Source organism: Bos javanicus, chromosome 16, assembly GCF_032452875.1.
Source record: "Bos javanicus breed banteng chromosome 16, ARS-OSU_banteng_1.0, whole genome shotgun sequence".
Lineage (NCBI taxonomy): Eukaryota > Metazoa > Chordata > Mammalia > Artiodactyla > Bovidae > Bos > Bos javanicus.
In genome coordinates this window covers 51,628,580-51,655,538 of record NC_083883.1, presented here as the reverse complement: position 1 = coordinate 51,655,538, position 26,959 = coordinate 51,628,580, and the positions used below count along the sequence as shown (strand labels likewise).

The 26,959-nt window shown below is 55.7% G+C and overlaps 2 protein-coding genes and 1 long non-coding RNA gene across 14 annotated transcripts in view; 1 reads left to right on the top strand and 2 right to left on the bottom strand.

Annotated features, from left to right (window-relative positions):
• Positions 1 to 1,644, bottom strand: part of LOC133227928 (cyclin-dependent kinase 11B) — a 40,513-nt gene extending 38,869 nt beyond the window's left edge. For 4 of the 8 annotated variants that reach the window (XM_061383022.1, XM_061383023.1, XM_061383032.1 and 1 more), the window contains exon 1: positions 1,556 to 1,644. The gene's annotated coding sequence lies outside the window, so the exon portion shown is untranslated. Of the gene's footprint in view, positions 1 to 997; positions 1,097 to 1,555 lie in introns of those variants that run through there. The other 4 variants (XM_061383025.1, XM_061383019.1, XM_061383024.1 and 1 more) reach the window with 4 other exon arrangements.
• Positions 1,555 to 26,959, bottom strand: NADK (NAD kinase). Of its 5 annotated transcripts, none has more exons than XM_061383050.1 (12): positions 26,778 to 26,959; positions 17,581 to 17,802; positions 15,986 to 16,069; positions 12,772 to 12,901; positions 12,416 to 12,524; positions 12,217 to 12,302; positions 11,236 to 11,338; positions 10,731 to 10,885; positions 10,479 to 10,578; positions 10,245 to 10,402; positions 9,577 to 9,659; positions 7,469 to 9,151 (listed from the first exon to the last, which is right to left on the bottom strand). In XM_061383050.1, exons 2-12 carry the CDS (start codon positions 17,751 to 17,753, stop codon positions 8,971 to 8,973), a joined length of 1,362 nt encoding a protein of 453 aa, XP_061239034.1. In that variant the 5' UTR covers positions 17,754 to 17,802; positions 26,778 to 26,959; the 3' UTR covers positions 7,469 to 8,970. The 5 variants fall into 5 exon arrangements, with proteins under 5 accessions (XP_061239036.1, XP_061239034.1, XP_061239032.1 ...); XM_061383048.1 differs by having other exon boundaries at positions 10,245 to 10,414; positions 26,778 to 26,918; XM_061383051.1 differs by lacking the exon at positions 26,778 to 26,959 and adding an exon at positions 26,274 to 26,674.
• Positions 2,618 to 8,361, top strand: LOC133227935 (uncharacterized). Its single transcript, XR_009730009.1, has 2 exons — positions 2,618 to 2,663; positions 3,898 to 8,361. It is a non-coding gene; the product is annotated as an uncharacterized LOC133227935 (long non-coding RNA).

Below are 26,959 nucleotides of genomic sequence, written 5' to 3'. Positions count from 1 at the left end.
TTTCTTTAATGTAAAAACTTTTCCTGTTCCCTCTCTTAATGTTCCTTTTCAGGCAGTTTAGTATTATTTCATTCTGCTTTAAAATGTTACTTGCAAGTTAAAGGATTTTGGGTAAAGAACATTGCACTCTACTGAAAAACAAAGAACTTTAAGCCATTAAACAAAGTCTGCTTCTAAATAGTTTTGTTTTGTTTTGTTTTTTTAAACAGCAGCGGCGGGTGAGCAAGGTTTTTCAAGGCTTCAGAGCGTGAGCGCTGAGGGAGGAGGGGGCGGCACTGCAAGCCCTATAAACCCCGTACAGAAAGTAGGCTGAGAACTACAATGAAGTCTTAGCTCTGGGCCTGACTGGGAGTTTCCCAACCCAATTTACAAAATAACCGTTCGCTAGGACCGGCGCCTGGCAGGACGTCAGTCATTATATAATTTCCAGTTTTTTTTTAATCCTGCGAAGACACCAACTGCAATGAATTTGCTGCCGGCGACTGTGCCTGAAGTGGACACAGCACCACCCGGTTCTTTCAGGAGCGGCTGCACCTGCTGCTTCAGGGCCGTGCCCACCTCGGGGCGCATCGGTGGGGGGGTGGGTGTTAAAACACAAGGGCCCCGACCCTGTGTCCCCACCTCCGCCTCTGACAGTACCCCCAGGTATCCAGGCGCTGCGGGCCCCGAGGACTCCCAGCTCCCGCCCCATCTGTGCCCCGCCCGCCGCGGGCAGATTTGGAGCGGGAACGTGGCGCCGGCCTCGGAGGCCTAAGGTCCACCTGGACGCCTGTAAGGCGTGGCTGGGGCCCACGTGGTGGACGCTGCAGGAGCGGAGCCGGCGTGAAAGCTCTAGGGACGGTTCCCTCCCACCCCCGGGCGGCCTCAGACGCCCAGGCGCGCATGCCAATGTCCGGGGTTGGCCGAGTTGCCAGGGGAAGCGGGGGGTCGGCACGGACTCAAAGGGCGACCCCCGGAGGTGACCCGCCCCGCGAACTTTATTCAGCCCTTCACCCACCAAGGAGCCCCCGGGTAGATGCCGAGCGGGTCCCGCAGCCTCAGGGACGTGGGCCCGGCCCCGCAGCCGGGCGGGGACCCGGCGCGCCGGAACGGACGGAGCGGTCATCTAGGGCCTCGTCGCCCCCTACTCCACACAGCGACCCGCCCTCATCCCGGTGACCCCGGCTCAAGGAGCCGAAGGCTGCGGGTCGGGCTGGGTGGGCGGACCCGGAGAAAACCCGCAGATCCCGGCGGGCGACGGGGCGGGGCCGAAGGCGGAGAGAAGCCGCTACTGGCCCGGAAGCCACGCGCCGGAAGTGACGCGTCTGAAGTCCGCCGCGGCTCCTAGCCGTCCCGCGTGACCCATCCCCCGGGAGTTGTTCCGCAGTGTCCTGAGGGTCTGGGCTTCTCAGCTGCCGCTTGGGTGCTGGGAGCGGGGACGCTCTGCTGGGCGATTCCCGCCGTGGTCGTCCCCTTGGGACCCCCCTGGGCCGTACCACATCAGCCCACGTGGGGATAGTGCTGTTGAGCAATGGCGACCCCCGTGGTCATCCCCTTGGCACCCTTCGGGCCGTACCTCATCAGCCCAGGTGGAGGTGGTGCAGCTGGGCGATGGCGGCCCCCGCGGCCTTGGTACTCTCCGGGCCGTAATGCGTGGCCCAGGCGAGGGTGGTGCAGCTGGGCGATGGCGGCCCCCGCGGCCTTGGTCCCCTCTGCGTTGTAGCACCTCGGCCCAGGCTGGTGTGGTGCTGCTGGGTGATGGCGCCCCCTCGCGGTTGTTCTTTTGGCACGTCCCGGGCCGTACCATCTCGGCCAGCGGGGCAGGTGCTTCTGGATAACGGCACCCTCTCACGGTCGTCCCCTTGGTATCCTCCGGGCCGTACCAATTCAGCCCAGTCAGGGGTGATGCTTCTGGGAACCGCCCTCCCCTTGATAACTTCCAGGCCGTACCACCGCGACCCAGGGAGCGGCAAGTTCGTGGAGGAGCCGACCTATAAGCTGGCTCTGAGTTTTGGTTTCAAGAGACAGAAATTTCAGCCTCAAGGAGCCTCCCTTAGAAGAGGAAAGACAAAGGGACTGTCCTAGCTGAGGAAGCCAGCAACGGAGGTGCTCTAGGGGCAGCTAGAATCCAAGGCCACGCCCCTCACGAGGACGCTGGTTGGCTGAGTTTGGGGAGTTCCACCAGGGGGCGTGGCCTTGGCCCAAGTCTCTGAGGGGCTTCAGTGGGACTGTCTTGCCTGCGTACGCGCCCCTACCCCCACCCATCCCTGGCACCATGCGCAGCATCTTCCTGGCCCGGTTTTCCTCCTGGCTTACATTATTAATTTTTAGCAAAAAAAAAAAAAATTTATTTTTAGTCGTGCCACACTGCTTGTGGGATCTTAGTTCCCGAACAGGGATTGAACCCAGGCTCTTGCAGTGAAAGCTAGGAGTCCTAGCCACTGGACTGCCAAGGAATTCTCTCCACTTACTTTTAAAGGTAATTTTTAGGAGCGAGGTTACTGCTAATGGGCTCTTCTTCCTCTTCATTTTAATATTTATTTTTATTTGTCTGTCCTGGGTGTTAGTTTCCACATGTGGGACCTAGTTTTTGAACCCATGCCGTCAGCGTTGGAAGTTTGGTGTCTTGGTCAGCCGCCAGAGAAGTTTCTAATGGGCTCTTCTTAAGGCCTACTTAAAAAAAAGTATTTATTTCGGTTGCACTGGGTACGTGTTGCTGTCCGGGGACTTTCTGTAGTTGTGGCGAGCAGGGGCTACTCTGTTGCAATGCGTGGGCTTCTCATCGTGGTGGCTTTTCTTGTTGCGGAGCACGCATGGGCCAGGAGCATGGGCTCCAGTAGTTGGGTGCACGGTTTTAGTTGCTCTGTGGCATGCAGAATCTGTCCGGACCGGGGATCAAACACGTGCCCCAGCATTGGCAGGTGGATTATTATCCGCTGTACCACTAGGGAAGTCCAAGGCCTATTCTTCTTGTCAGACTTTCATATATTTAGCTTCATATTGTTTTAAAATTAATAGTTTCTCCTTTAGATCTTGGCCAGAGGGTCAGTTAATGGATGGTGGTATCTGCCTACCTCTGGCGTCTACAGGCAGGGTTTGGGCCACGAGGTGCAGGGGAAGGGTTTTCCTTGGGATCCTCCAGAAGGTATGACTGGAGGAAGGGCCTGGACACCCCAGGGGTTGGTCAGGGGCCTGGGCCTAAAATGCAAAAAAGAAGCAAAAGTGAAGTTCTCTTAACATCTGTATCTCGGAGCAGAATATGACACCTTCATCATCCCTAAAAGTGAGTATTCAGGACACTGAACAAAGTTTATAGGGTAGATTTTCCTACTTTGCACACAACTCTGAGATGCTTGATGACTGCCCAGCAGCACTGGTTGTTGCTGGTCAGTGAGTTACTTGTAGTCAAATAATTTCAAAAGCAATTGTATGAAAAGTAGCAAAAACTTTATAGCCGAGTCTTTCTTACATTTTATCTGAGACAGTTCATTTTAACAATTCTGAAATGATGTTGGAGTGCCAAGTCACCTTCCCCTCTTGGGCTGGCCACTCCAGCACAGAGGACAGTGTTACCCAGGCCTTCGACCATTGCTGGAGTCTTTGCTCCATGGTCACACTTCCAGAGTTTGTATCCTGCCCCCTTTTCTTTGTCCTGTTAATGATTGTTCACCTAAAACAAAGCAAAAAAACAGCCAGTTATTTTAACAGAAAGTCACGTTTGTTTCCCTTGTGGCTCAGCTGTTAAAGGATCCACCTGCAATGTGGGAGACCTAGGTTCGAACCCTGGGTTGGGAAGATCCCCTGGAGAAGGGAAAGGCTACCCACTCCAGTATTCTGGCCTGGAGAATTCCATGGACTGTATAGTCCATGGGGTTGCAAAGAGTCGGACACAACTGAGCGACTTCCACTTTCTTTCAGGTTTGTTTGGCAGCAGCAAAGAATTATAACTCAGGACATGCAACTGTGATAACTACATGCAAGTCTGGTAAAGCAGAGAGAACATTCTTTTATAAAGGAGGAAGGGAAGTTGTTATAAACAAGAAGTCCATTAGAGGAAACATTGGAGTTTAAATAAGGTGGCTTCTCATTGGCTGAGCCGTTGCCAGGCAGGGAGATCTGCCGGGTGGTGGCAGTGAGATGGCTGTTCTGGCCACAGGTGCTGGGACTCCCCTCCTCTCTGGTTCTGTGTGGACACTGGGGGTACATGCCTGAGGACTTCCACCTTGTCGCCTCCCAACTCCATTTTAGTTGAGGTGTCCCTTGATTAATTTTCAGATAATTCTCTAAATGTTTGCAGGAGACGTGGCTTTGCTGCCTGTGAAGGTCTTTGTGTGACTTCCAGTATCAGAGAAGCCACAGCAAGGATCTGAGTGGTTTTACCAATGTTTGCTGGAGTTTCAACTTACTCAAGAAGTGGAGTTTGGGGTAAAAGACAGTAGACTGACCAGAATTCTTCACACCCTTGTCAGCTTCAAATATGGCCGTTTCAGCCTGTTTGCTTATTTGCAAGTTAGATACAATACCTCTTAGGAAGTTGTTCTTATGAAGGAGCCCTAGCTGACCCCCCTGCCCTGGCCTCGATCCTTGAAACATCCGGCACAGCCCCTTCCCCCGCATCCCCCATGGCATGCTGGTGTCTGCTGGGCCCTCTCAGTCCTTCCCCACTGCCAAGCTGGTCCCCTGCCCCCTCTCACAGGCTTGACCTACATCCGTATCTTGGTCTGAAGTGATGGCTACAGTCAGGTGGGCCCAGAGGAGCCCATGTTTCCAGGGAAACATGAGATAGCAGCAGATGTGGACCTGGTCTCAGGAGCCCACAGGGTCCTGAGAACTGGATCATGATCCATGGGTGGGAGAATGGGTATGGGCCCCCCACCTCCAACCTCCAGACCCACTGCCAGCACTGACCCACATGATGTAGCTTCCAGGACTCCCATCCTGACCACAGCCCCTCCAGGGCCATTTTTGATCACTGCACATTAGGCCTCAAGGTGTCTCTGTGTTGCACACCATCCACATTTGTTAGGCCTCACCACACCTTGGGGTGCTTCTGGGCACCTCTGCTGGCCTCCCCTAATTAGACATTCTGGAGGAGGGCAAGTGGAGTGGTCAGTAGTGAGGGGTCACCAGAGCTGCCAGGGCAGAAGGGGGCAGAGGCTCAGACCAGGGACAGGTGGCCCTTGGGCACCCAAGGCATTGGGATCTGAGCCTGTTCTAGGTGTCTGAGGGTGGGGGTATCCTAGGACGTGGTCCCCTGGGAAAGGATTTCACAGATCTTAAGTACAATGCCAAGCGTGTGGGCCTTCAGACCCAGCTAGCGGGTAGGGCCTGGACGGGGAGCCCCACCATCAGATGAGCCCACTGGGGTCTGCCTGGGCCTGAGCTGGGCCCCTGGCCACCCCAGGTCCCTTGGCTGTAGGGAGTTGGGGCTTCCGGTACCTTCCTGGGTATTTCCTTTTAGGCTCTGGGACGCTCCCTCGGGATGGCCAAGCAGCCCTTCTGGATGCTGCCCCTGGTCCTGTGGGTCCACTCACCTGCCATCCTGGCCATCACCTCAGCCAGTTGCGCCTGGGGAGCCAGGTTTCTGTCTAGTATGGGCACTGTGCCTTGCATGTGGAGGTGGGGGCAGCTGTAGCCACAGCCGCTAGGGCCTCTGGCTCGTCCTGACTGGCAGGTGGGGAAACAGGGGCAGCACCACTTTGGCTGCCCTTTGGGTACCCTTTCTACACACCCAGTGGCATGACCGCTGCCCTGGCTGACCCCCCCAGTCCCCACCTTGGCCTGACCCTGGGACTCAGCCTCTGAACTCCATGGGGGTGGGAGGGGACATCTGAAAGTTGCCCACCGGACCCCAGGGCTGCAGGTGGCCCCCTTGCGGCTTCAGATCAGCGTCCAGGAGTGTCCTGGGGACCCAGGGGCCTAACTGAGCTCCCAGGAAGTCTAACTGAGGTCAGGCTGTGCATATGTCCCCAAGGCTGCCTGTCCGGAGCTTCTGGGGGCGAGAGGCCCTCCCCATAGGGTGCCCAGACCAGCCCTGAGTGTCCTCTGTCGGCTCCTTCCTCCTTGGCCTCGCCCACCCTGACCTCACCTCTTCCACCAAATACTCTGGTGTTTCCTGGTTTGGACACAGCCCAAGCTCCAGCCTGGCCCTTCTGGGGTGAAATGTGCCAGCAGTGGCCGATTCCCTGATGTGGTGACTCAAGTACCCCCACCCCTGTCCCTAACACCCCCTTCCCAACTTCTCTGGGCTCCTCTGACAGGCCCCCGACCCCCACAGGGCTCCATCTCTACAGCAGCTCCCCCTCCCAGTTGGCACTCTGGCAGACTTCCAGTGTCCTTCTAGCCAGTGGCTCCCAGGTGTGGGAACCTCAGCAGGACAGCCCTGGCCCAGGCTGCCCCGGGGCAGGAACTGCTGGACATGGAGCCTGATCTGAGAGAGAAGGGAGATCGGCTGGATGGGTGCCCAGCACTGAGGCCTGGGAGGAGGTCCAACAGGCCAGGAAAGGCCACCATCCTGACAGTTGGGATCTCTGAGGGACCAAAGGCCTGAGCCCAAAGAAATGCCCTCCTATCCTGCGGCCTCTGTGCCTCCAGTTCCCCACCCTCTTCCATGTGCTCCACAAAGCCTGGAAGGTCAAGGTTGAGAGATCAACAGCCTTAGACAAGAATGGTGACCCTGCAGGTGGTGCCTGTGCCAACAGAGCCTGCACCTGCAGTCCAAAAACCCCGGCCAGTGGGCTGACTCCTGCCCTCAAGTAGATCCTCTGCTCCCGGAGCAGCAGGGCCCAGCCTGGGGTCTGTGCATGCTCAGCTAAGTCCACAGAAACTTGGGCTCTGACAGCATGCCCACCCCATTGCCCACGGACACAATGGCTTCCAGGCAGATATGCTGGCCACCAAGCCCCACTACAGAGGAGATAGCAGAGGCCTCACAGCCATTGAGACTCCCAGGCAGGATGGGGTCATGCTCCCACGTGTGCCTGGATGCGAAGGGAACCAGGGAGGCAACCGCACACACATGCCTCTGACCAGAATGAGCAGGCCCTGGGCTGCTCCGCTGCTGGGGCAACCACTGCACCTGTCCTATGCTAGCCTCGCAGCAGTGCCCATAAAGTACCTGTCACAGCTCCCAGGCTCCAGCCCACAAGGCTGTGTCTGTGTCCAAAGTACCTGCTCAGGCTCCTGGCAAAGCCTGGCCCTGCCTAAGCCCAGGCCCAAGAGGGGGAGGCCCAGAACCAGAAAGGGGACCATGCGCCCACTGGCCTCCATGGGGCACCCATGGCCCAAAGCTTGGGCTCCTCCTGCAGGACAGGCCCAGAAGCCTGTCCCCAGGACGTGACGGGTGAGGTGCTGCTGGAGTATGACCCCCCCCCACACCCTACAAGTGTGCCAGGGGTAGCCTCAGTGCATCTGGACTCCCCAGGCCCACCCACCCCTCCGTGTTTTGGTGTTGGTTACAAAGAACCAAATAAAGTTTTTGCTAAACCCCAATTTTTAAACAAGTCTGTTTATTGAAAGAATCTGAAAATAGTAATAAGGCTTTCAACATTTAACAAATTTCAAGATATTAACAATATGAAACATTAAGAATTTACTTCAAAAACCCAAAGTTTCCTAGGTCATTCCCCATCGTTCTGCAGGACTTGGTCTGCACCTGCTCTGTTGTCTGAATGTGTGACCTGCGTTCTGACCACTCTTCTGGAGCTAAAGCTGGAGGTGTCGCCCCCTCAGCCTGTGGGAGGCCTGGTGGGCCACCCTCTGTGCTGGAGCTTGTGGGCAGAGGGTAGGAGCCCATCTCCATCCCAGCACTGGCTGAGCTGCCCAGACAGCCACGTGGGTGGACAGCACTCAACAGACATGTGAACAGTGGCCACGGTGCTGAGGCTGCAGGGCCAGCCCTGGTCCAGATGGGCAGAGCTCAACCTCCTGGCCCCTGGCCCTCCAGAAGTGAGTTCGAGAACGTACAGGCCCTCCATCCTTTCTGGCCAATTTCACAGTTGAAAATGCAGCTCAGAAAGAATATGGTTACTCAAAACCAGGTCGCCCATTAGGCACCAGTAACCAGAGGCCCACTGACCACAACCCTCACCAGACTCCATGCAGGCCCAGCCCCAGGCGGCCGGTCAGCCAGCAATAGAGGCATAGGGGCTGGAATGACAGACGTGCCCTCAAAGCCAGGCCCCTTGGGAGAAGCCAGAGCAGCAGCAGTGCCTTCCCGGCCCACCAAGTGCCAGACCCTCTGAGCAGAGCCACCCAGCTCTCTAGATGGCCACTTGGGCAGCACAGAATGGTCCCACTTCACAGCACAAGCCCTCCCGCAGAAATCTCACAGTGTGTACAAGAAAATCTGTACGTAAGCACTCTCAGAAAAGTTTAAAAGAATCTCTAAAAAGTAGACACAGGATTGAAAACACCTTCCAGGGTGGGGAGGCACGCCCCTGCTTCCCGAGGAATGTGTGTGGTCCAACCCCTGCCTGCCACGGCATCACCGGAAGCAGGGAGGAGACCAGGCCTGGGGACCGAGGCAGGAGGCCCGGCAGATTCAGGATGAACGCCGAGCTGGGGAGCGGCTCTCGGCACAAACTCCCCCCAGTGGCTTTCAGGGACGTTGTGACGCTGAAGGGAGATTTTTGGCCGTGAGACATTTATTTTCAAGACTGTAGGATAGACCCGTTCATTCTGATCCCCTCTCAATTTCAACAGACTGATTTGTGGAAGTTTGCTGACAAGGAATCACAAGGAGCCCACCACCCAGCTCAGCAATCCCCAACTGGACTGGGCTCTGACTGCTTGCCTGGTGGGTGTGCCTGGGCTGACTTCAGAGCTTGTGTGGCCTGCTCACTGGCTTGCTTAGAAATGCAGAAAAGTCAGATTTAAAACGTTAAAAACAACTGATCTGGTCGACACAAGGCAGACTGCAGGCCCTTCCTCTGGCCAGAGACAAGTGGTGCAGGGCCTGTGATGTTCACAGAGCACAGACACGGCACCGGCCTAGCTCCCCGCCCGCTCCTCCCCACCCTCCTCGTCCGCGTCCTCCTCGTCCTCAGGGAAGTGGGCCTGCTTCTTCCGCACATTCCAGTGCAGACACTGCGCCAGGCTCTCGAACCAGTCGCTCACGGGGTCGCGAACGCAGATGGAGGGAAGAGGGTAGCAAGAGGTCGTGATGCTAATGCTGCAGCAGAAAGGAGATGAACAGCCCCTCCTGGAACTGAGCCCCTTCATGGAACTGAGCCCCCTTGCCACCCACTGAGCAGGACCCTCGACAGCCTGGCTGGTGGACCACCTCAGCTCTGGTTGTACCATCTGCCGTGCAGCCTGGCCCCATGTCCTCTGATGTCACGGGCACCTGGCCATTTTCCAGTCTGGCCCTGAAGACAGCCAGGCTAGGGGCTCAGTGGTGCTGTTGTGCCCCCCAGGACAGAGCCGTGGACCCCCTCACTCCACTCAGGTCCGTGAAGGGGAGACCCCCAGGGCAAGGCGGTGGGAAGATAAGGAGCAGGTGCAGCTGGCAGGGTGCCATCACCCAGACAGAGGTCCACAGCTTACAGCCACCCTGGGCCCACCTGCCCTGGCCACTGCACCCCACAGTCCACACACCTGTCTCCGTGGCGGATCTCCTGTCTCTTTCGTCCATCGAAAGACACCCATGCAGTGTTCCTTGCCTCTGGTGACAGCATGATCTGAAGAGTCAAGCAGCACACATGTAGGGGGCTCAGAGAACTCGCAGATGCATTCTGAGCACAGCTAAGTGCCACGGACCCCACCCTGGGGCACAGCAACGGCCAGGAGAAAACCTCATAGGCAACACACTGCCCACCACATAAAAAGGTCAGCTCCAGGCCGTGAAGTCACTGCACTATGCAGATACCAACCAGAGGGTACAGAGGCCCACAGGGCACAGAGGCCTGGAGCTGTGTCCGTCAGACGTAGCCCTGCCCGCCAAGGTTCACACTAAGGACGTGCTGGCCCGGGGTGGCCTGTAGCAGGGAGCTCGGCCCAGGGAAAGAAGAGGTGGATGTGGAAGGGCAGTCAAACACCAGAATATGGCCCCAGGGACGTGCCAGGCAGCAGTGGTTAATTGCCTGAGGGCCTCCCCACCCCGACTGTCCCCACCCACTCAGGCTGAGAGCCCCGCCCCGCCGACCAGACCCTCTGGGGCACAGGACACATGACGAAAGGCCAGAGTGGACAAAGTCTCTCCCACCCCCAGCAGGGCAGGCAGACAGCCCCAAAGGGCTCCAACAGACAAGGGTGGGGGCTCTGACCTTCAGCTCAACCCCCGCGGGCACCACAATGGGCCGAAAGGACAGCGAGTGGGGGCAGATGGGTGTGACCATGATGGCGGGCACGTTGGGGTGGATCATGGACGCCCCCGCGGCGGCCGCATACGCCGTGCTGCCCGTCGGGGTGGAGACGATCACGCCTGCGGGACAGGCTGCAAGTAAGGCTAGGGCACTGCCCCCACACCCCACCCCCGGGCAGGTCCGATGCCCACCTACCATCGCCCTGTACTGTGGTGATGAGGTGCCCATCCAGGTAGACGTCCACGTTGGACAGGTAAGAGGAGGGGCCTCTGTCGATCACCACCTCGTTCAGGACCTGGGGGTGAGGGCACCACACACTGAGCAGGCAGGGCAGCGTGTGGGCTGCTCCCAGGCTCCCTAGGAGGTCCAGCCCAAAGCCCCTGCCCTGCACCCCCTGCCCGAGGGCAAGGCCCGGCACCTGGTGGGGGGAGGGGCAGGCCCACAGACCTGGTACTGCACAGCCTGCTTCCCAACCTCCACGTCCAGGCCTGCAGCCAGCACCCCGTTCTCGCTGATGCCATTAGGGACGGCCACCTTCTTCCCTCGGGGCTCCTTCACGACCCTGACCTTCAGCCGACTCCGGAGAACAACAGCTGCGTTCCCTGGAGGCCAGCAGGGGTCACACCCAGGGAAGTCAGCAGGTGGGGGCAGTCATGCCACAGAAGAGGTACCCGCTCCCTTGACCAGGGACCCCCTCCCATCTTCACACAAATGGAGGGCGACACCCTGGGCTCCTGTGGAAATCAATCCATTGCTGCGTGACACAGATGGCAGCTGAACTGTGGTGGCTTCAGCTCCTCTCTGAGGACAAGGTGTCCGACCTTCAGAATCAGAGTCCTCTGAGCCCCAAACACTCAGTGCTGTTCTCAGCATCATTAAAAACCTCCCAAACCAAGCAGGATGACTATCCCACATGGGAACTGCTCTCAGGCTCAGGAACATTCCAACTCACCCTGTATCACCTGAGTAACTTGCGACTGAAAGTTCTCGAAGTTGAAGGGGGTCAGGAAGCCCAGGGAGCCCAGATGGAATGCCATGACTGGAGGCACGCTACCCTGCGAGCCAATGAGACAGGTCACTCGTTGGCCAGTCCACGTGGAAGGCATGCGAGCACTAGCCCAGATGGACCTGCGCCTGGATGGTCCCTGGGAGGGCTGGCGGGTGGGGGCAGGGGGGCGGTGCTGACACACAGGGCACAGGGTCAGCCAGAAGCCTGGGAGCCAGGAGAACAGCTGGAGAGCTGACGAGAAACGGGGCAGGGGGACCAACTGCTGGCCACAGAGGACAGGACAGAGGAAGGCGTGGCAGGGCAGGACATGGGGGCTCTGACACACAGAGGCCATGCCCAGCAGGCTTGGGAGGGCAGTGAGCCCCCACAGAGATGCCAGGCAAGAGCACAGGCAGCCGGGGCAGGAAGCCTAGGGTGGGACTCAGGTCCCACCAGGTGGCTCTGCAGCCACTTCCGCCGAGAAGGCTCCCAAGGGAGAATGAGAGCTCTGAGCATGTGGGACATCCCAGGACCCTCAACCTCGGCCTCTGCCAACCGCTACTGCCCCAGGCCCTGCTGGACTCCACCCTCCTGCCCAACTGGCTCCGTCTCACTCCCAGGTGTTGCTCTAGGGGCCCGCCCGACCTCCTAACATACCCTGGCAAGGTCCCTCCCCCGCAGATCCCTGCCTTCTGCAGCCTCCACAGTCCCTCCCCCACCATACCTCCCAGTCAGCCTGGGGCTACTGCTCTCACCTGCCCCTGACTCTTGGCCCCCTCACTCAGCCCACATGCCAGCTCTCCCAGGGGTCACCCTCCTCCTAGCCCAGCCCCTGGGCCCTCATGCGCCATCAGCTGGCCTGGCACAGCTTCCAGCACCCACAGCAGTCCCAGTTCCATGTCCTATCACCTGCAGCCCTACGGCCTCAGGCAACTAGGGCCTCACCTGGAAGAGGGAGGAAGCGTATAGAAGGGTCCCGTCACCCCCCAGGCAGATGATGAGGTCGATCTGATTGGAGATGTCATCGTAATCTGGAAGACACAGGAGACGTCAAGCACCCCAACTGCTGGGCACGGGGCAAGGCAGGGGTACCAGAGGTCCCGCCGGGTTGGAGGCAGCACCTTGCCACCCAGGGACAACTTGCCTTCTCTGAAGGTGCAGAACTTCCTCTTCACTGGCCCAAAGTGATCATCGCTCAAGAGGGCGGGGTCTTCCAGAACCTTCTTCTCCACATACACGATCATGTTGTTCTCCTGGAAGGACATGGTGGCGTCAGCCCCACCAGGAAGACAGGTCAGGGCGCTGGTCTTCTAGAAGCCTCCTTCTGCGTCTCAGGCTTTTCTGATGGGGTCAGGGGAGAGGGGCACGATTCCTCTGTCTCTCAGATGCAAAGTGCCTTTGTTGTACTCACAGTACACACTTCTGAGCTCCTGTGTCTGGCTTACGAAGCCTCCTGACTTGAGCAGATGGGAAGAGAGCCTGGAGCCCATCCCCACTCACCTCCATCAGGTACGCACAGAGCTCCTTGAAGGGCTGCAGCAGGCTGGCGTCCCGGATCTTCTTGATGACGAGGACACTCTTCGGGGACTTGTTCCACGTCAACCGCTGGCTGGCAGGGTCTTGGATGTGCCTTTGAGGGGAGAGGAGCACTCACGTGGGCCCCAGGCTGACCTGCTGGCACCTGCACAGTATGGAGACCCTCCCCATGCCCGGCCGTGCCCCTGCCTGAGGCCCCTTCGGGACGAGGCCGGCCCGGGGACCTGCTCAGAGGACGTCCCACGTGCACCCAGACCAGCCAATGGAGACTTGGGCTGCCGCTGACCCAGGTCCACACGGCTATGTGACCAACTCAGTGGACCCTCGCCTCCACAGTAAAAGCCTCTTTTAAAGCCAGTGGCGGGATCTGGAGCAGTGAGACTGTGCTGTGTGATTTCAATCGCGAGGACATGTCACCACACGTGTCCAGGACCCTGATATGCAGAGGACTCTGGTGACGACGATGCGTCAGTGTAACTTCATTGTTTGTCACACATGCACTGGCTTCGGGGATGATGACAGCGGGGAGGCTAGGAGGAGTGCAACAGGGAGCTCTGCGCCTTCTTCTCACTTTTGCTGTGAACCCAAAACTTCTCAAAAAATTAAAAAAAAAAAACAAAATAAGTCAGCTGGGCCTGCCTGCCAACGACAGCTCCAAGAGTCCCTTGGCACCCAGCCTCGGTCACCGGGTGCAGGGCCTGGTATGGTCTGTGGGCAGCAGGTCCTCCCCCAGGGGCAGGGGTGTCCAAGGCCGAGCCCTCACGTGGGGGCGGGCCCCCAGGCAGCACCTCCGCCTGTTGGAAAACAGCCCTGAGGACTGCAGGCCATGGAAACGGCCTTTCTGACGCAAGTTCCCCAACCAAGACACTTGCTCCAGATCATGCCCCATGGCCGGTGCCTCCCTGAGAACCTGTCAGCCCCACCAGCAACTTCCCACACCATGATGCCAACCACTAAACAGGTGGTGGGTCCCTGGCTGCAGGCTGTCACTGACTGACCATCACTCACCCTCTCCAGGCGTTTCTGCAAAGGAGGGGATCACTCATGGCCCTCTGCCAGCATCTCTGCCAGGCTGGGTCACACGCGCAGCTTGGCGGAGGGTGGTGCTGGGTGCCCAGCATCTCGGTTGTGCTTCACTAACGGCGGAAGTGCGATGCACCCCAGCCCCCCCAAGACTCCCCAAGTGTGCACTGGCACCATAACCCCACTATCTCCTCAAAACTGAAAGCAAAACATAAAGTAAAGTGACTTGCTAAAAGCTGCATAAAACAAGTGCAGAGCTTCCTAAAATGAAAACTCAAAGCAAACAAGCTGTATTTGACCTTACTGATCACACCATCCTCTTGTCCAATCGCCTCTAACAGCAAAGCGGCCAGACCTCAGACAACTGCTCCTCACCAGCTGGCCGCTGAGCTCTGCCGCCCAGGGCAGTCAGGACGGGCCCTGTCCAGCTGCAGACAACAGTACTGGGCTGCGGAACTGGCTTGGCCCATGGGAGGGGCTTACACGTGGAGGGCGGGCACTTGCAGGCCTCTTGTCACTCCACCTGGCCCTGGGCCTAGAAGGAGGGCAGATGGAAGTCTGCCTGGTTGGTGAGGTAGACGTTGAAGCCCCCTCCCCACTGACCAGGCAGGTGAGGCTCACAGCCCCTCCAGATCTGTGAGTCAGCCATGCCCAGCCAGAGCCACTGTAGTGCCATCAGCTCGGTCTTGGGCGCCAACTGGTCACTCAACTTCCTGTTGGGTCATTGCAAAGAGGGATACTGACCCCTCCCAAGGAGGCTCTGGGTGCCGGACAGCTTAGCCAGACACCCAGCGAGCCACAGTTTCAAAAGCTGAAGGCGTCAGATACTAGTAATTCCACACGTTTCAACATAACAGAAAACACGCAATCATTGGTGAGATATGAGACAACCAAGTAGAAGATAAAACTCTCGTAATCAGCTCCTCTACACTGTCAGGGGAGAAGTCAGGTTAGCACACAACCCCTGCCCCTGGCCAGGCTGTAGGAGAGGCAGGGACCACACGGGTAAGGGATCCCACCCTACCAGGGTGCTCAGCCCATCTGACTGAGCTGAGCCAGGGCCAGGGAGCAGAGAAAGTTGCTTGCTCAGCCCTTGACACTCTGGGGCACCTGCTCCTCTGCCTGGAGCACCCCACAACCCCACCTGACCTTGGGGAACAGCTCAGATGCCGCCCTGAGACCCCACCCAAGGGCTGTGAGGGCAAAGCACACACACCTGGGCTGCTGTGGGCTGGGCAGGGCGGCAACGGCCAGTTATGGTTGGATGGCCAAGGGCCACCAGGGTGCGCTGAGGTTGGGCTGTGAATGACGAGGAGGGTGCGGCAGTGCAGGGCTGGGACACAGGGAGGGGGGGTCTGGGCAGCCAGCAAAGGTCACACAGGGCGGGCACACAGCAGGGTGCAGCCAGGCGAGGGGTTTGGGGGGCCAGCTGCTAGTGTGGCTGCTGTGCTGGGTGTGGGCCTTGGCCTACCCCCCATAGAAGTTAAGCCTCCACAGCTCCCTCGAGGAGGGGGCACAGATGGTCTATGCAGCGGGCAGCCCACCACCAGGCCTGACAGCAGAGCTGGCTGGAATTCTGCTGCTTCCTCACCAAGCTCTGGTGGCCGGAGCCATTTGCGTGTCTTCTCCCTGAGACAGAACACACAGAGCCAGCAGACGACAGCCCCTCTCTGGCATGTCCAGTGCCAGGAGGCGGCGCAGGACAGGTACAGAAGACAGCCTAGGCCACGTGTCTGCGAAATAACCCAAACTGCTTAGTTTTTAACTAGTTTCTCAGGTGGTGGGTGTTGCTAAAATGCAGGGCTTATCTTAAAACAAAAAAAGCCATGCCCACAAGGCGGGACTCAAACAAGTCAACTCAGATTTTCAAAAAACACCTCAGATTTTCAAAAAACACCAGCTGACATCTCTGCATTTCAACAGTAATGAAGAGAAACACATGTGAGTCACCAGATGCATCAGCGTGCAATACACTATTTTTTCTCCTTGAGTTTTTCCTGTTGAAGCTCCTATGGCCCGAGGAGCAGGCCCCACCACCTTCTCATCCTTGGGAGTCGGGGACATTGCCACGTGGCTGCCAGGCCCATGCCCTGCTCCCCGGAGCATCAGAACCTCCCATAGCTCCCCATCCCCGTGGAGCCCCCCGTTGACTCACATGATGGTCTGGGGATTCTGCAGCACGCAGGCCTTTGGTCCAAACGTGGTCACTGGGCACGGCCCGTGCAGGGAGCGGGTCCTCCTGTGGGAGAGGATGCAGGGCGGGCCCTCAGTCGCTGAGAGACACGCATGCAGACGAGGCACTGACTCTCAGACTCTCTGCCATCTTCACTCCAACAGCCTGAGCATCGCCATCTGCCAGCACCCGAGCAACGGTCCCAGAACACTCACCTGATCCCCAGAGCTGCTCTGAGGGCAACATGCTGTGGCACTGCCCTCAGAGAGGGCTCCCAGAAACTCCTTACAACAAAGGACCCAAACCGGGGCAGGCACCCGGGCCCCACCCTAGAAAAAGGGGATGTACCATGGGGCTCGGGCCTGCGGCTCTGAATTCTTGTCCAGGCAAGTCTACTTGAGGAGCAGTTGTTGGGCCTGTCCTTGGGAATTAAGACCTCAGATACCATCCCCCAGCCATCCAGGTTCTAACAAAACGCCCATGCTGAGTTGTACTGTCGACGAAGAAGACAGCACTTGAGTGGCTCAGCATTTCCAGCCACAACTGAATCACAGGGCACCGTGGCCAGCACACATCCCAGGGATGACACCGCTTGGTGACTTTCCCTGTCCTCCCCTCAAGGTCCAGCGCCGGTCCTTGGGAGCCATGTGGATGCCCCACGGAGACAGGGTGGAGGTGTGTCCTCCCTCACGCAGAGTGCCAGCTCCAGAGGCTTTGTGGTCCTTTTGGTTATTTTTTTTTAATTTTTGGCCACACCATATGACTTGTGGGATTTTAGTTCCCTGACCAGGGATGTATGCCACCTCCCCACTGGACCACAGGGAGGTCCCCTCATGGTCCCTTTCTGCACCAAAAATACTGGCACAAAGACAGCCAAACACAGATGGCAAACTTGCTTTCGTCTCTGCCCATCTCAAGGCTCAACAAACGCCAAATCCCCACACGGACAAGGCAGATTTCCTATTGTCTCGTGAAGGGCAGCCAAGCCCGGGAGAGTCGGTCTGGTCAAGGGCTCCCCCAACTCCCCAGCTCAAGAACATGCAGGAGCGGCCGCCGGCCACGGCCTGGCCTCTGGGGAAAGGCTGTTCACAGCAGGTTTCTCTAAGTCTGCATCACAGTCAACCTTTGAGAGCAGCCACCTCTGACCTGCTGCCACTGAACCAAGTTCAACGTTCTCTGAAGCAATATTCTCTGAAGGGAAAGGGTGGGAACATCCCACCCCGCAGAGCCGGCAGCCGAGGTCACCCGCCCGCCCACTGACTCTGACACAGGAGGGTGACACAGCTATTCACATGGCAGCTTCTCAGGCCCTGCACCCATGGCAGTGCTGGCTAGGACAGCTTCGCCCTGGACTTGAGTGACGTTCACATGGCTGAGGCCGGCACAGCTTCCCCACCCCTCACTGTGTGCCCAGGGCCTGGGGCCACCCTGGGCGGCACCCCCACACCTCAGCCTCCACAGTGAGGACAGGCATTAGGGCGTGGGGGTTGGCTGGGAGTGCCCTCTGGGAGGCCATGCCAGCCAGCACAACCCCCTCCTGCCTCCTGAGCACCCCCACAGGCCCAGGAGGCCAGTACCTGAACTCTCGGGCGCTGGCCAGGACAGGCGCGGCCGACAGGCTGCGGGACTTGGCGCGGCCCCGGAGTGGGTGCCCCAGGCCCCAGTCCTCATCCCCATGGCACGCGGAACAGCGGTACGAAGATGCCTCTGCACTCGGCTCCTTGTTCCCGTTGACTTTTTCTTGTTCCATTTCTGCAATTGATGGATGTGGAAGACTTTGGCCCGAAAACCCAGGATGCCTTGATTTAATAAAATAAATATTATTATTGTTTCAATAAAATAAAGTAAAGCAATGTACACACACACCTACACCCCTCATGAGGGAAAATGGCTGAAATCTAGCCTACCCAGTCTGGGAAGTCTGTTTTCATCCCAAAGGCACTTAACAACTCCGGAATCTACCTGTGGTTTTCCATGAATCCAGAGGGCTGGGAGTCCAAGAGTGAGGTACCAACCAGCAGCCTAGCACGCAGGCACATGGTGGGACCTTGATGAGAGAATTAACGGTCACACGGTACCTCTCATCCAGAAAAGGCTGGGTGAGCACGACTGAAGACCAACCATGGGCACACACTGCACCCTCGTCCTGCAAACAAAGCCACGCTTTCCTCCAGTGCCGATGAAACACTTGCCCAAACTGACTTATTTGGTCCTCAAAAAAAACTTCAATTTACAGGAGCTTCATCTCCCAACCACACGCAGTAAAGCAGGAAAAGATGGAAGCAGACACAAAACAACAGTCCTCGACCAGCTGGGAACATCTCAACTTCCTCCTAAGCCACTGAGGGCTCATAACTGCACCCATACCCATGTGATGCTGCAGCCAAGAGGGAGCGCGAGCCCGATCCACGTGCCCATCCAGACCCACATGATGTTACAGCAAAGAGGGAATGCAGGCCGGGTCCACATGCCCACCCACCTGCCCCCAGGTCCTTGAGAACAGCGGTCAGCAGCCAAGGCCTCGTCAGAGAGCCAGAGCAGGAATCAAACGAGCCTAAAAGAAGTGACAGAAATACGGCAGAAACCAGAGCGCCGACAAGTAGAAAGAGCAGAGCAGAGCTTGGGCAAAAACCACATGAAGAAGCCAGTTTGGATGACGGTGGAAAGAGCTACACTCTGAGAATTTGGGCCGAAAGGTCATTTTCTTAGGAAACCACTGACTAACGGGAGGGGCCTGGCCTTGCTGCTGGGGCCATGGGACCTGCCCATCCTCCCGCTCAGAAAGGCCCAGCAGCTCAGCCTGCCTCATGGCTCACAAAGCCCTGAGGACAAGGCAGGGGAATGGGGCAGGACCACAAGGCAGGCGCGGACATCAGAAGGGACAGCGCAGGGGCCACAGAGAAGCCTGGGGCCTCTACAACGAGGCCAAAGGTGAGGGCCCCTGAGTCCCCTGCCTCCGCACGCACTTTACAATCACATCAGGACCTTGCGAAATACTAACTCCCACACCGGACCCAGACCAAAGGCTCCAGCAGTCATTAAAAACTCCTGAGCCAGGGCATTCCCAGGTGGCTCTGTGTTTTCACTGCCAGGGCCCAGGTTCGATCCCTGGTCAGGGAACTAAGATCCCCCAAGCTTTGTGATGCGGCCAAAAAAAGAAGAAAAATAAAAGAAAGAAACTGAAGCTTAGTGCTACTAAGATATAAGACATGTAGGGATGTCGTTGGCAAAAGGAGAGTGAGCCTTACTTCCAGCTGTAAAGTCAGTCAGTCACCTAGTGTAGCACGTACCATGGTGACTCCAGTCAGTGATACTGTTGTGCTTATTTGAAAGGTGCTGAGAGGGAAGGTCTTCAAAGTTCCCATGAGAAAAAAGCCTGGTGATTAAACGTGGTGACAGACTTGCTGTGGTGGTCACTTCACCACACATACAAATACTGAGTCACTAGGTTTCACATTCTACCTCACTTTCCAAGCACCACGGACACAACTGAAAGGAAACAAGTCAGGGGAGAGACATACCATGTGCACAGACCAGAGAACACGATATCGTTAAGATCTCAAGTCTCCCCAAGCCCAGCCTTTTCTATCAGAAGTAACAAGCTGATTCTAATATTCAGCTGGAAACTGGAAACGTAAAAGGACCGAGAATAGCTCAAAAAAAAAAAAGCCCTGTTGGAGGACTCATGCTACCGGATCTGATGACCTGCTATAAAGCTGCCGCAACCAGACTGTGTGGTACTGACACAGAGACGTACACATAGACAGAGGATGCAGACGACAGTCAGGGCTTCTCAACAGAGGTGCCGAGGGGAGTCAACAGGAGAGGATGACCGTTCCTCCAGAACGTTCCAGGTAAATTCCACAGCCACACCCAACACTATGAAGTTCAGTTCTCCTCACAAGTTGGCAAAGGTCAGCTCATGATGGATCATACACTTAAATGTAAGAATAAAAGCTATAAAACTTTCAAAAAAAAGCACTAGACAAAATCTTCATGGCTATGAATTTGGCAAAGATTTCTTAAACAGGATACAAAAAGTACAAAGTTTAAAACCTGACAAACTGAATTTCACTAAAACTCAAATCTTGTACCCTTCGTAAGACACTATTAAGAAAATGAAAATATGAACTGACAAAAATCTTAATGAAAATATGAGATCGACCAAAAAATATTTGCTAAATGTATATATGACACAGAACTTGCTTCCAAAATATATAAAGAATTATTAAAGCTTAGTAAGAAAATAACTCAATTAAAAAACAGGCCAAAGATACCAACTTTGGGCAACTTCCCCAAGATACATTGATTGCATCTTGAAAAGCACATGAAAAGATGCTCAACATCCTTAGTCACTGGAGAAATGCAAATTAAAACCAGGAGACATCATCTCACACCTACGGAGAATGGCTAAAATGTAAGAAAACTGACCACGCCAAGTGTCCCAGAGCCTGAGGAGGAAATGGAACCCTCAGACAGTGCTGGTGGAATGAAAACGGGGCAACCAGTTTGGAAAACAGTTTGGCGGTTTCTTAAAATGTTAATTAAGCATGGTTCCGCCATCTGCTACAGCCCTTCCACTCAGACATTTACCCAACAGAAGAGAAAGCATGGCCATACGACTTGTCGAGACACCTCACCCGTGACACGACCATCCCTCAGATCTGTGCTCAGATGCCACCTGCTCAAGAGAACAGGTACCTCCCGCTCCTACCCACTGGTGCCCAGTTCCTTTCTTCCGCAACCCTGACCACTACCTGCTGCCGAGTTCCTCTTCAAAGGGGTCTGACTTCCTCACAGCCCGAAGAGCAACGCTGCAGAAACTCTGCCATCTCTCGGGCCTGACTTCACGTGATCACTACCGGCCAAGGGGAGATGACGTGCTGGCAGCTAACAGTTCAAGCCTAGAGCTCGGGGACACGCGGGGCTGGGCTCTGTCAGCACACGGTAACGCTGACAACCATAGAACCAGACAGGCTCTCAGGACTGAACCCGGGGCACACCAAATGGAGGGGTCTGGATAAGAGTCTGGGGGAATCCTGGAACACTTAGTGGAGGACACAAGAGTGCTAGGGTGCTAGGACGGAGAGCCTGCGGCGGCCTCAAGTGCTGGGAGATGAGGACAAGACCACCAGCTGTGGGGTCGGATGGGAAGGGGGCAGAGTGAGTTCACGAGTCTGGCCACACAGAAAGGTCACGATGCCTGAAAGGACACAGGACAAAGTCGCAAGAAATACAAGAAGGCAGGTTTGGGCTCAGTTAATACACAAAAGCTATGTACACATTTCCCTCGTTTCAGTAAAAACTGCCCAAGATAAAAACACAATCACTAACCTCATTGCTTGCCTTCTCTTGCTGGCCCTGCCCTGACTGTCCCACTCATGTATGTCACTTAATCCCCAAGAGGACCCCACAAACTGCTGTAATGGACCATGAATTCACAACTTTAAGAGGAAATATTGTTTAAAAAAAAAAAACAAAAAACTTGCTTTAAGCTGTTACAAGAGGCCTGGTAGTGGCTTCACTCTGAGACCTGGAAAAGGGGGTTGCAGAGGGTGAGATGGTTGGATAGCATTACCAACTCAGTGGACATGAATCTGAGCAAACTCCGGGAGATACTGGAGGACAGAAGAACCTGGCATTCGGTAGTCTATGGGGTCACAGAGTCAGATATGACTTAGCCAGTCAACAACAATAACATAAAGAATAGCTGTCACAGTGTAGGAGTGTAGATGCTTACCCTGGCCTAGGACAACCAGCCACAGGGAAGAGCAAGCCAGGGAGGCCAGGATCATAGTGCGGGAGCGTGAACACTCACTCCAGGTCAGGATGACCATCGAGCAGCAGACCCAGCGCCCACACTGCCAGGCCCTGTCCAAGCACTTGACTCAAACTGTCTGACTTGTTCTCGCAAGGAGCTGCGTGGGGGTGTCCAGGAGACCAAAGCCCAAGGTGACACAGTGAGGAGGGCAGAGCTTGTATCTGGGCCCCTGGCATGACCTCACTGATACAGACGATGCGACCCAGCAGAAAGGCCCAGGGTCCTGGGAGAAGAGAGGACCCTTCCCGCCTCATGTTCTGCAAAAGAGGCCTTTGATGTAGCCCCTCCTGAATGACAAAAAGGTTCTCTCAGGGCACACACCCCAGCCTCCAGTAACACGTAAGATCAAGAGACAATGATTACAGGCAGTGATGTCAGAACCCTGGCCAAACAGAACGTGAAGACCACTATCCTGGTGCTGCATCAGCTGCAAGAACCTGAAACCTGCTTGCCAGGAAAGCGAAAAGTCTAAGTTGCTTAGTCGTGTCTGACTCTTTGCGACCCCATGGACTGTAGCCTGCCAGGCTCCTCCATGGAATTCTCCAGGCCAGAATACTGGAGTAGGTAGCTGTTCCCTTCTCCAGGAGATCTTCCCAAACCAGGGATCGAACCCAGGTCTTCTGCACTGCAGGCAGATTCTTTACCGTCTGAGCCACCAGCCTGCCTTAAAGCCAGCTGAGCCTGCAGGTGATGCGGCGATCCTAGGACTGTGTGGAAAACTCTACCATCCCAAGAAAACACAGAAATAACTATCCAGTTAGAGTAGTACAATCCTGAGAAGGTGTGGACGAAGATGCACGTGATATGGTAATCCTAGGAGGGTGTAGAAAATTCTATCACCCCAAGAAGACACAGAAGCAACTATCAAGTTAGATTACTATAATCCAGTTAGATTACTATAATCCTGAGAAAATACAGACAAGGAAGTAATTAAATCCTACGATGCTGAAATTTTCGTCTTATAACTGATTATATAATCATTGGATTTTTACATACTTTGTTTGCTATTATGGGCAATATATTCATTCAAAAGATCAAATCATTCTTCAAAATAATTCTCATCTAAATGGCTGAGATGAATTTATGTCTGTTAACAATGTTTCAAATGCTGCCCCATCCCCACCAGGGACCTCCACCTACAAGCAGTGCAGGACCTTCTGAGCTGCTCACTGACCAGGCCCAAATTTCTCCAACAGCCGCTCAACCGACCCTGGGACAAGTGCTGAGATGTCATTTCTTCTGCAGCTAAGTATGCCAGTGATGCCGTCTCAGCTTCTACTTGCAGTTTAAGAATTACATCCACTGACTCTCAGCGTAATGCGTTATTTGATGCATCCTCAACACAGACACAACATAGAATGCTTAAAAAGGATCGATCGACACCAAGTGGGGCGTATCTCAGGAACGCAAGGCTGGCTCAGTCAGTGTAACCCATCTCACATACACCAACTGATGGGCAAGAAAGTGGAAAAAATTCAACACCCAACGATGGTAAAAATTCTCAGCAATTAGGAATCAAGGGTAACTTCTTCAGCTTGGTAAGGAGCACCTACAAAAAAGCTACCACTATATTAACTTGATGGGGAAAATATAAGACTGGGAGCCAGGCAAGGATGTCTGTTCTGACCACCCTTAATCAGCATAGTTCTGCATGTCTGAGTCACGGCAACAGGCAAAGAAGGTAGTCTGAAGTTAGAGACGGTACACTCTACAGTCACCAAAAAAACACTTGGATGAAATATAACAAAATACACAGAGGACTTGTATGCTGAATTGTATTTTAAACACCCTGATGAAAGAAATCAAAGAAGATGTAACTGAGAGACGCCCTTAATCATGGATCAGAAGACTCAATGCAGCAGAGATGTCAGTTCTCCCCACATTGATCTACAGGGTTAGTGTGATTTCTACACAAATCCCAGCAAGATTTCTTGGTAGATACGGCCAAGTTTATTCTAAAATGTATGTGTAAAAAGCAAACACCCTTTTTTTTTTTTTTAAAGAAGGATAAAGGGAGATGAGTGACTCTGAAGACTTCTCTTTAGCTGTAATAGTCAAGACTGTGGCCTTGGGGGAGGGCAGATACAAGTCAATGGAGAAGAGAGAGCCCAGAAACACAATTACACAAACACACTCGATTAATTTTTGACAAATGTACATAAGCAGTTCAAGGAAGGAAAGACAATTTTTTCAACAAAGGATGCTGGAGTCATGCACATCTATAGGCAAAAAAAGTAAACCTCGGCCTAACCTTCACACGTGACACAAAAATTAACTCCACGTAAACTAGAAAGCCTTCATAATAAAATACAGAAGAGGGGATTCCCTGGTGGTCCAGTGGTTAGGGCTGCAAGCTTTCACTGCTGAGGGCACAGGCTTGATCTCTGGTCAGGGAACTAAGGTCCAGCAAGCCACATGGTATGGCCATGAATAAATACACAAATAAATAAAGTGCAGGAGAAAGTTTTGGGGACCTAAAGTTAGACAGAATCTTTTTTGTACACGATATAGAAAGCACACTTCATAAAAGATAAAAAAAAATTGGTAAACTGGGCTTCTTAGAAACTTGCTCTGTGGAAGACCCTGTTAAGAAACACCACCCCCCCCAAAATCAAGCCATAGACAGAAAATATTTTCAAACTAGATATCCAACAGAAGATCTGTACCTATAAAATAGCAAAAACTATCAAAATTCAACAGTAAAAAACAGACAGTCCAATTAGAAAGTGGACAAGAGATGACTGGACAGATGAGATGCACCCATGGTAAAGAAGCAGGTGAAAAGATGCTCCATGCGATGGGCCAGAAGGAACTGAAACCACAATGAGATGCCACTGCACACTGACCAGAACAGCCAGACAACTCAGCGCTGGAGAGGTCGCAGAGCAACGCCTGCTCACACACCACCCGGGACCAGAACACGGCCAGACACTCTGGAAAGGGCTGACACCATCTTATAAAAACTAAAAACTAAACAGACAGCCTAGCAAGTCCACCTGGGCATTCACCCCGGAGAAACACTGATGCTCACAGAAAAACCTGCACCTCAACATTCACAGCAGCTTTTAATTTGCAGCAGCCAAACACCACAGACAGTCCAAGAGTCCCCACTGGTGAGTGCGCCAGGCCATCAGAGGGAGTGGACATGGACTCCGAAACCAGCTGGGTGACCCCAGGCTGACTGCAGGGCAAGGAAGTCAGCCCCCAGGCTGACTGCAGGATAAACCCTCCCATTTACACAACTCGCTTTTCATTCTCTTTCTTTCTTTTTTGGGGCATACCATGCAGCATGTGAGACCTTACTTCTCCACCAGGGCCCCATGAAATGGAAGCTCAGAGTCCTAAGCACTGGACCACCAGGGAAGTCCCTTACATGACTTTCTTGACATGACTAAACACAAGCGCATGGAGAACAGATCACTGGTGGCCAGGGAGTGTGGGGAGCCTGGGGTGGGCTCCCTAGGTGACACCAGCTCTGAGTCTGTGGTGGCAGCCACACAGCTGTGCCCCGGGAAAGTGGTGAACCCCAGCAAGGGGTGTGACGGAGGTGCCAGGGTTCACGTCACTGTGCCACGGATGTGGGGATAAGTGCAGGCGTTCCTCTGTATTGTTTTTCACAACTTTCTGGGAGTCTAGAATTATTTCAGTTCATTTTCAAAAAACATCCGCACTGGGAAGTTTTAACAGAAAAGTGCTGGAGCATAATAACCAAGATAAAGAACTTCCCCAGGAAGAAAGGAGACACATTGTGATGCCCATAAGTAAAAGTCACACACACAAATATAAACATAACATGACGCCTAGTGCAAGCTCTCAACATACACCTGCTCAAATACTGAATGAAAAAGCAAAGTTTATCCCTCCTTAACACTGAGGCAATAAAAGGTACCTATTAAATCTCCCCTCTCCCGCCGGCAGGTGATGCCCAGTGCTGGCCAGGACCTGACAAAACTGGGCCCGCAGAGGGGCAGAGCCTGCTGGGCGGAAGAACAGGATCAGAGACGCGAGGGGGCTCCAGGGGCTCCCCTGGGAGATCTCGCACGCGCTTGGGCTGAAGCAGGTATTTGCACACCTAGCTCCCTGCACAAGAGCCCGCCTCCGGGCCACCTTCACTCAGTTCCTCTTTTCGCCAACAGTCTACACACGCATTTGCCCGGCCCCACGCACTGAACTCTGGGCTGTACGACAGCGGGTCGGGGAGACATCGCAAACGACAAGCCGGCAGCCCCGCCCGCAGGACTGGGCCCCGTGCCCAGTCGGTCAGCGCCTGGGGGGTGGCCCGCAGCCCCCGCAGAGAACCGACCCCTCCCGACCGGCCTTCCTTCCAGCCCGGCCCGGGGTGCCCCGTCCACCCCCGGGGCCGACTCGGGCCCATCCCACGCCCACCTGAACTGCAGGCCCAGGACACCTGGGCACCCGAGCCCCAGGGCCGTAGCCCGCCTACCGCACCTGCGGGTCCCTGTCCTCGTCCTCGAGTTCCCGCAACGGGGCAAAGGTCACGGCCAAGCCCAGGGCGCCGTCCAGCAGGAAGTGCGTACGTCTGGGCTCAGGCCCGGTCCCGGGCGGGTGAGGAGGATCCACGAAAACCAGAGCGCGCCGGACGCAGAGGCAGAGAGACCGGGGGCTCGGACCCGGCTCAGGCGGGCCAGCCGCCGGCCTCAGGGGTCGTCGGCTGGGCGCTGGGTTCCGAGCACAGAGGCGCTTTCCGAGGATGAATACCGCGACGTGGACCCCTAACTGACCGCCCCGCGTGAAGGCCGGGCCCGCCACCTCGTTCGCAGCGCGGTCGCGGGGGTCGAGGTCTGGCCACCCGGACACCTGCGCCGGCGCCCGGGGCAGTGTGTGGCCAGTCAGTGGGCAGGGTCGTTCCCGCCCCGCCCCCACGACCCTGACCCCACGACCCCGACCCTACGACCCCGGGCAGAAGGCCGGGCCGAGGAGACGCGAACTCACCGTTCGCTGCCCCGGGAGCCTGCGGGGCCGTCTCCTCGCCAGGCCACACCCGCGCGTCCCGGCGCCCCGCCGCCGCTCGCCGTCACTAGCCGGCCCCTGGAGCCGCGGCCGCCCCCTGCCCCATGGCCGCCTCCGGCCCCGCGGCCACCCGGCCCGCCGAGCAGCAATGCCGCCGCGCCGCC

What these genes read in the sequence shown, in the direction of transcription:
- NADK (XM_061383048.1), bottom strand. Translation starts at nt 17,753, where the DNA reads ATGGAACAAGAAAAAGTCAACGGGAACAAGGAGCCGAGTGCAGAGGCA. An exon ending in GTTCTGCACCTTCAGAGAAG is followed by an intron (nt 12,303 to 12,415) that starts GCAAGTTGTCCC and finishes TGTGTCTTCCAG; the next exon opens with ATTACGATGACATCTCCAAT. An exon ending in AGTTACTCAGGTGATACAGG is followed by an intron (nt 10,886 to 11,235) that starts GTGAGTTGGAAT and finishes GCTGGCCTCCAG; the next exon opens with GGAACGCAGCTGTTGTTCTC.